The 9,313-nt window shown below is 35.5% G+C and overlaps 1 protein-coding gene across 4 annotated transcripts in view; it reads right to left on the reverse strand.

Annotated features, from left to right (window-relative positions):
* Window positions 1-6: 6 nt before the first annotated feature.
* The window catches only part of LOC106881512 (uveal autoantigen with coiled-coil domains and ankyrin repeats protein), a 128,689-nt gene continuing 119,382 nt past the window's right edge, over window positions 7-9,313 (reverse strand). For all 4 annotated transcript variants that reach the window (XM_052968534.1, XM_052968532.1, XM_052968533.1 and 1 more), the window contains 2 exons: window positions 7,381-7,424; window positions 7-1,298 (listed from right to left, as the gene is read on the reverse strand). In XM_052968534.1, the coding sequence (XP_052824494.1) occupies window positions 1,134-1,298; window positions 7,381-7,424 (209 nt within the window). In that variant the 3' untranslated portion in view covers window positions 7-1,133. The remainder of the gene's footprint in view (window positions 1,299-7,380; window positions 7,425-9,313) is intronic.

The following is a 9,313-nucleotide window of genomic DNA, read 5'->3' on the forward strand; positions in this document are numbered from 1 at the left end:
CCATAAATGTTCAATAATATTGAGATCTGGGGACTGTGGTGGCCAAATAAGATGTTCAACTTCAGTAGAATATTCCTCGTGCCATTCAGTAACAACTTTAGCTGTGTGAATTGGTGCATTATCATCCTGAAAGAATGCGTTTCCCTCTGGAAACAGTTCCGCAACCATAGGATGGATTTGATCTGATAAAATGCTTAAATAGTCTTGTCTATTAATTCTGCCATGAAGGGAAACCATTGGGCCGGCAGATTTCCAAGATATAGCCCCCCAGATCCTCCTCCATGTTTAACAGTTGGAAGAAGGCAGTCTGCGTCAAATGTTTCTTTTGGCTGTCTCCACATGTATATTCAGCCAGTGGTCGGAAATAAGGTAAAGAATGACTCATCCGAGAAAATAACATTCTCCCACTGCTCTAGGGACCAATTCTGTCGGTTTTTACTCCACTCTAAATGCTTTGCAACGTTTGTTTTTGAAAGTAGTGCTTTTCTGATTGCAGCCCTCCCGTGAAATCCAGTTCTGTGCAGCTCCCGGCAAACAGTTTTGTGGAAACTGGGTTCTCAAAGTGGTCATTAAACTCTGCAGTAATTTTGGGAGCTGTACTTTTGTGATCCTTTCTAACAATTCACGTAAGAGTCCGACAGTCCCTATCTGAAAGTTTTGGTTTTCTTCCGGAGTTTTGTTTCGATGAGGTTTTTCCCTCTTTCTCAAAGGCTGTCATTACTTTCAAGACAGTACTTCTTAATACACCTAACATTTCGTCTGTTTTCGTTACGCTAGTGCCTGCCATACGAGCACCAACAATTTGACCTCTTTGAAAGTCCGATAGCTCTGTCATTTTAATGAAGTTTAATTAACTTCTGATGATATCTGAAAAGAAACATCAATTTTTAGCAAAACATATTAAGCAACACTAATAATAAATAAAAAAAAATGTGAAAATATACTAGCTTTTGGTGGTTTTATAAATATTTTAAAATTATGATACTATGATGCTAGGTGTTTCCATTATTTTGTCCAACCTATGTATGTATGTATGTATGTATGTACATACGTACGTACGTATGTATGTATGTATGTATGTATGTATGTATCACATGCATATACACAGTGCAATTTGAAGTGTAACCATTCTCTTAGTCTGGGCGCCTTATTTCAGTTCCTTTCATATATGTTCCTAATTTTTCCAGTTGTTTGTGTACTTTTTTACTGACATTGTTTACAATTTGGATGTTTGTTTCAATGATGCTTTTTGAAATATCCATCTGGTCAACAGTCAGTTGGTCTCTTTTCTGTATTTTCTGCAAGTTAAAAAGAAAAAAAAAAGAAGAAGAGAATATTATAAAGAACTTTTAAATAATTTGAAGTTTCTTTATTAAAATTATGCTTTTTAAAAGAAATTTTTGTTTAACCCTTTAGCATTCAAACCATCCATAATATCCAGACTAAATATTCAACCTGTTTTATGGTCAAACTAGCCAGATCAAGCCTCTCACAAATATCCTGCAATGTCCTAAAGATAAACAGTCATATCAGGAAAGTCTCAAAGCTACAAGATGATGCATGATTAGTTCAAAATTATGTAAATAAATAAGCATCACATTTGAGAGAATAACTTAAATACTGAAGGATTAAATTAATTTTTTATGAACTCTTATGATTTTCCAGGCATGAAACCAAAATATTGTTAAAGTGAACCAATAAGTGCAGCCATAGCTGTGTAGTAAAGAAGTTTGTTTTGCAATGATGTGGTTTTGGATTCAGAATGTGTGGTAACAGAGGTAGCCAATGCTTTGTGAGTGAAATTGTTTGCTGGAAACTACATGGAAGCCTATGATATATGAGTCTGTGCATGAATGTTGACATTTCTTGGCTTTGCTTAACACCATCTGAGTAAAACAGTGATATGATGTCACTCTATCTGGTAGAAGACTGGTAGAATGAAAGCAATGTCCTCTACTTGAAGACAGGTAAAGATTGGTATCCTAAAACCCTGATTTATGTCCCCATCCAATCCACATCATCATCATCATCATCATCATCATCGTCGTCGTTTAACGTCTGCTTTCCATGCTAGCATGGGTTGGATGATTTGACTGAGGACTGGGCTACAGAAAAATGGGCATTAAATGTATACCTGAATGAATTCAATTAATTATCAATTTAATTCTCAACTTGGATATAGCTTTCTTCACTAATGAACTTTCTTCTCAAGAAAAACCCACTCAATCCCCCCTCAAAGTACACTGTACTCTCATAAAAAATGGCACATTAGATAATGTCATCCAAGATACACTGCTTCCAATATATGACAGGGTAGTCATGACTGGAATGCCTCTGATCATAGGTCTCCTCAGTATGAGTTAATCTGGTACTACACATCAACAAGAACAATAACAACAGCCATTCTGCCCCTGGGAGCATATAAACATTCGTGTGAAACAGCAAAATACACAAAAAAAAATATCTAAAACAAAATCGTCTGTTTTTAAGAAAAAATAGAAAGCAATTTTAGGTCATTAGTTTTTAGTTTTTAGTTATGTGAATATTTGTTTAAATTCATAAGATAGAATGATTAGTTATGAATGCTGAATTAAACTGACTCCTGTATCTAATTTATTTTATTGATTCAACTGAGTGGAAAAGCAACATTAACCCCTGGAGAACTTCATCTTAAAACATTTATTTTTTTTTATGACATTGTTGGAGAAACAAGAGCAGTGGCCATGACACTTTTCTTTTAGGGCTGCTGAGACTGTTTGAGGAAGGGACTGTTTGAGGAAGGGACTGTTTGAGGAAGGGACTGTTTGAGGAAGGGACTGTTTGACCAAAGGCCTGACTTGGTTCTACCAGCAAAAGAGACACCATTAAAATTTACAAGAATCAGGGTTCCATAATGATATCATTGATTATTTAGGTAACGAGCTGACAGAATTGTTGGTGCATTGGACAAAATGCTGAGTGGCATTTCTTCAGGCTTTAGGTCCTGAGTTCAAATACTGCAAAGCTGACTTTGCTTTCCATCCTTTCAAGGTCAATAAAATAAAGTACCAATCAAGTTCCAGGGTTGATGCAATCAACTAACCCCTTCCTTCTGAAATTACTGGCCTAGCGCCAAAATTGGAAATAATTCATCATTTAGAATTCTCTCATTTAGCATCCTCGTTCATGCTGGCATGGGTTGGATGGGTTGACCAGGGCTGCACCAGATTCAGTTCTGATTTGGCATGGTTTCTATGGCTGGATGCCCTATACATACACACATACATACATACATACATACATACATACATGCATACATACATGCATGCATGCATACATACATGCATATAAAATAATATATATATATATGGGTGTGTATTTATATGTGTATACATACATATAAATGTAGACATATATTATTTCTATAGTATTATAAGTTTAGCTCATTTTACAACCAATTATTTAGAAACAGTAGTTTTATTCCTAGTTGAAATCATTTTACTTACATCAGTGAAATATTTAGGACAGACATAATTATCAAAATTACTATTTCCCTTCCCTTTCAAAATAATCTCAGTCTTCATGGTTATTGAATAAACAATTATTATTATCTCATCATTCTGTACTCACAATCATTCTGAATTCAATTATCTTTCCCTTATTACTTTATTTAACTCTCCATTTCACCATTGATGACCTTACTGTTAGTTTCGTCACACTGCTGCATTTCAGAACAAGAAGCTTATATTATGTTTCTTTCTATCACTGTTTTCTATTCATAACAAGCTCGTTATATTATCTCTTAATTAAGCTACGAAATAATATTTTATCAAACTATGAAATATATTTTACAAAAGAGTTACTTCAATTCTGTACTGCACTTTTCCATGGCAACTACAATGGTAAGTACAGTGGGCTCTTACCAACCCCACTCAAACCCTACTGACTGACTGACTGATTTATCTCTCTTCTCCTTGTTACCCGTATTGTGTTCACACCTTCAAGGCCAGAAATGGGAGGAAAACAGAAAGTAAAGGTAATGAACACAAAATAAGGGAAATTCTCTCTATGCTGGTGGCATAATAAAATGCCTTCAGTACATCCTGTAAAGTGGATGATGTTAAGAAGGACATCCAACTGAAGAAATCATATCTAAAATGAAACATGAGACATGTTCCTCAAAACTTTCCAAGAACGTAGAAACATCAAATAAGAACTGACTCTTGTACTGTAACAACTTGTCGAACCTATGCCACGATGATGATGATGATGATGATGATGATATGTATGTGTGTGTGTATATATATATATATATATATATGTGTGTATATATATAGAAAAATACAAGTATATCAAATACCATACAACGTATACTCTTGATTTATTCAAACGATCTCTGTCTCAATGGAATGGATCAGAATAACCAAATGGCATTTAAGACCAGCTCCACTTGAGAAGGGGAGACAATCTCAAGAATCAAGAATTATTCTCCAAAGCTGACATGTCTTTTAGGACAAGGACAGTCTTATTGTCTGGAGACAACTAGACAGTTGTGGACATATATTTTGGCCTCATTAGGCATCATCAATTTGATAATTGTTCTCTCTTATCTCCAACAGCCAAGGAACATAGACTTATACAAAAAGAACAGAACACATTTAAGGCCTAGGTAATTTGCATTATTTATACAAAAATGAGCTGAGTGAAAGAACTCAGAGTGGCCAGTAACATGTAGCTAAGTAACACAAATACAGTTATCTCCCCATTTTATTGTCTTACTTTCCATCCTCTCTCCATTCTTTTCTTTCTTTTTCTTACAAGCTTACTCTCTCTTTATCATAAAAGTTTAGTTATCCCATACCTAACACATGCACACATTCATATATATATATATATATATATATATATAAAGAGTGAGATAAAGAGACCAATGGCATAAGTAAATTTATATTTTATGTAGAGTGTCTTACAGCTGTTTCAGGGAATATTCAATGTATCCCTTCATCGGAGACGGTAATAGTAGAAAATAAGGATTATTACATCTGTATGAGGAGGTTTGCAGTAAGAAATGAGAGTGATGCGGAGGAGAAAAAACAAAGAAGAAACAGTACTGTTTCTTCTTTGTTTTTTCTCCTTTCAATTGCCCTGTTTCGTTTATTCACTTTTTGTTTTGTTGTTTTACGATTTTTGTTTGTTGTAGTTTTTGCTGCAAGCAAAAGTCTGAATTATTGATCAGATATTTTCTTTTGAATCTCCAACACAAAATACCCAAAGCTATACATTTCGAATCAGTTGTGTCTGATGTGTATTTAATTATTCTTTCCTTGTAGGGAAGATTAATTATTGCAAAACCATTTGGTTACTTTTGGCAGTATATGGAGCTAAATTTATAATACTGTATAGATAATATACTCTCTCTTTTACCTTATATTGAGTGATCTCTTTCTTTCTGACTTATAAACCATCTCAGACAACTATATAATGTTGATATGCATAAGATAATAATAATAACAATAATTCACAGAAAACAGGCATGGTATTCAATGTGATACAGGACATACGTTTCAGCAAAATGCCATATTTATTATATAATAGTTGCAGGAAGCATGCACTTCATCACATCAGTGTTTAGCACTGATGAGGTGAAGTGCAAAATTGCATAATGCTTCTATAATTGTTATGTAATTCAGTTCTATATTTAATTTAGAGAGTTGGTACAAAAAATATGTAGCCAACTTGAGAACACAGGAGGGGAGGAGAGATTTAATTTAGGAAATTACATGAAGAATTAAGGTGAAACGAATGCTAAAAGAGAGGGATTAGGAAGTTATATATTGAAGGTCAATTTAAATAATTAAGTATTAGTAAACAGTAATTAGTAAATAATACACATTAAAGTATTAATAGCGATGGCAGATGAATGCATGAAAAGATTGAAAAATGAGAGAATATCTTAGCAATGCATAACTGGGCATCCAAGAAATGGCTGAGTTGGAAAGAATTGCGTGAAAAACGGAGGAAAACATGCGAGTAAAGAGTTTTATAGATATGCTACGACCAGAAGTGGACATTAGGGAGAGTGCTGAAGACAATAGCAATGATAGTAACAGAGGAACATGAGAAGCCATAGCGAGTAGGAAGGAATAAGAGAATAGTATGAAAAATATTTAGCCAAGCCTTTTGAATAGTTTCTGTCCAACAAATTCCATTTCTAAGGTATTAGTCTAATGACCAAGATCTTTGGCAATATGCTGTGTTGTGCTTGAGAAGACTCGTCAAGCCAAGTGAAATCATAGTTGTGGCCATTGCCAGTGTCATGTGAATGGTACCCATAAAATCATAATCATGGTCATTGCTGATGCTGGGAAGGCACATGACTGCTGGGAAGGCACATGACTGCTGGGAAGGCACATGGCTGCTGGGAAGGCACATGGCATGCTGCTGCTGGGAAGGCGCATGGCTCAGTGGTTAGAGCGTCGAGCTTATAATCGTGAGGTTGTGAGTTCGAATCCCGGACCGGGCTGTGTGTTGTGTTCTTGAGCAAGACACTTTATTTCACGTTGCTCCAGTTCACTCAGCTGTAGAAATGAGTATCGGCCCTTGCCTTTCCCTTGGATAACATCGGTGGCGTGGAGTGGAGAGGCCTGTATGCATGGGCGACTGCTGGTCTTCCATAAACAAACCTTGCCCGGACTTGTGCCTGGGAGGGTAACTTTCTAGGTGCAATCCCATGGTCAGTCATGACCGAAGGGGGCTCAGCAGGTCATTGCTGGTAACATTGGGCTGATGAAGGTGAGGGATGGGGTGGTGCAGCGTAATCTTCAAATGTGGGCCTCATGGAGGTGATGACAAGTGAGCAAGACCTTTGGTGATATGCTGTGCTTGAGAAGTATCGTCAAGCCAAAGTGAAACCATAGTTGTGGTTGTTGCCAGGTCATGTAAATGGCCCCTGTGAAATCATAGTAATGACCATTGCCAGTGTCATATAAATGGCACCCATGCTGGTGGCACATAAAAAGCACTCATTATACTCTTGGAGTGGTTGGCATTAGGAAGGGCATCCAGCTGTAGAAACCATGCCAAATCAGACTGGAACATGATGCAGCTATCTGGCTCACCAGTTCCAGTCAAACCATCTAACCCCTGCCAGCATGGAAAGTGGATGTTAAATGATGATGATGATGATGATAATGTAGTTATGCTATCAGATACTGCTCAATGTCTGAATGTATCTGAAGTTTGCTTTGTAAATATGCAGGTAGTGAGATTAAATCTGGACCTGCATATTTGCAAAGCAAACCCCTTAACTACTCTGATATTTTATCCTCCCATCATATTAATTTCTCATGGTACTTTAATGATTATGTTCAAATACTTCAGGTTTGTCACATAATTTCTTACCTCCTGCATGTCCGACATAGTTGTGAGGTCTTTTGAGAATTCCTCTGAAATATAAAATAAACACAACTCTTTACAAACAATTAAATATATTTCTCATTTCTTTCAGTTGATTAGTAATCACCATTTAACCCTAAGTTGGTTCTGATGGAACCAATCTATAATCAAGGATATTCCATCTATGACCATCATGTCTTTTATTCTGTGTCAAGGACAACATTGTCTTGTGTACAGGACCTATGAGAAGTGCTACACAGTTAGTACATCACCCGGGGGGGGGGGGGATGTCTAGAAAGCCAAAGTGACAATCTGCTGGATTTCCATCCCTTAAACCTTTAGCATTTGAACTGGCCATATCTGGCCCGAATATTCTATATGTTTTATGTTCAAGCTGACCAGATCTGGCTTCTCACACCTATCCTACAATATCATTCTAAAAATAAACAACCATTTCATTAAAATCCCAAAGATACAAGATGCAGCATAATTAATTCAAAAGAATCTGAATAAATAGACATTAAATTTGACAGAGCAACCTGAATGCTAAGGGGTTAAAAAAAAAAAATTCTCAGCACCTTTGAATTTTGAAAGGAACTCACCCCACTTTACTTAAATTCCTCCTTGCTAAATTTCTTTTAGATGCTCTACTTAAGAGTCCTTTTCATTCTAAGATGGAAAGGTGTGATATGAGGGAGAGTTGGGTGTTATTTCTACCATGTCAATTGATCATGCAGAGGCTCCATGTTGACTCATTTAGTTGATGTATTCAATGGCACTAAGTAATACTACTATAAAAATGTCAGCAGTCTGTTTCATAGATATCAGAGGAATAAATAATATAATCATTTCTTCCTTATGTTCTCATCCATAGCCATCATAATTGCTTGTTTTCTCCCTCATCATCTTCTACTTCACTGTTGTTATAGCAATATGATGATGTAACAACATTTAACGAAGTCTGGTTGTAATCCTAAGTCAATTTCACATGCTGTCTCCTAAATTAACATATTCAGTAACAAACCAACATGAGAGTCTCTACGTGGTTTATCAACATGCTAGAAATAACAAACTTTCCTCAAATCACATGCTACAATCTTAAGGAAGAGACACATTAGATAATGTAGTCCTACATATCCTAAAAAAAAAAGCAGGATGGTCACTAAAATGCTAGTGACCATAGGGTTGCTCGATCAATGTTGACCTGAGGGTAAACATCAACACAAACATCTTTAGTAGTTTATTTAGACAGCAGAGATGATTAAATGGCTGGTTAATAGAGATAACCAGCTAATAATTTCAGTGGTCTTGTTTGTGCCCATGTGTAACTCTATGGCCTTTAGATTACTCTGTCAAATTTAACACTTATTTGATTATGTTGCTTTGAATTAATAATGCATTATCTTGTAACTTTGAGATTCTGATGATATGATTATATATTTCTAGAATGACATTGTAGGTTAGGTGTAAGAGGCCAGATCTTGACAGCTTGGATGTAAAACAGGTAGAATATTTGGGCTGGATATGGGTGGTTTAAATGTCAGAAGGGTTAAGGTACTTAAATCTGAAATAGCTCAGTTCACTGAGCAGTAAACAGATACCACTGACTAAAAACAAACGTGTGTGTGTATATATATATATATATATATAATTATATATATAATTATATGTATTTCTTCTATCTTAATGAATAATAATTCTTCGGATAGAATAAATGGGTTAATAGAAACCAATGTAGCAAAGAACACAAAATAACTTTGGTGTTGTTCCTGTTTTTAAGGCAGGAACTCCTTGAAATTTTGGGTATTTGAGTATATTTAAAAATTTAAGGAATGGAGAAAACGCATGTTATAATTGCATACTTTATTCCTACATATGTTTCAAAGGATTACAACCTATGTTGTTTTTAAGGTTGTAATCCTTTGAAACATATGTAGGA

Source organism: Octopus bimaculoides, chromosome 6 (assembly GCF_001194135.2).
Source record: "Octopus bimaculoides isolate UCB-OBI-ISO-001 chromosome 6, ASM119413v2, whole genome shotgun sequence".
In the NCBI taxonomy this organism is placed as follows: domain Eukaryota; kingdom Metazoa; phylum Mollusca; class Cephalopoda; order Octopoda; family Octopodidae; genus Octopus; species Octopus bimaculoides.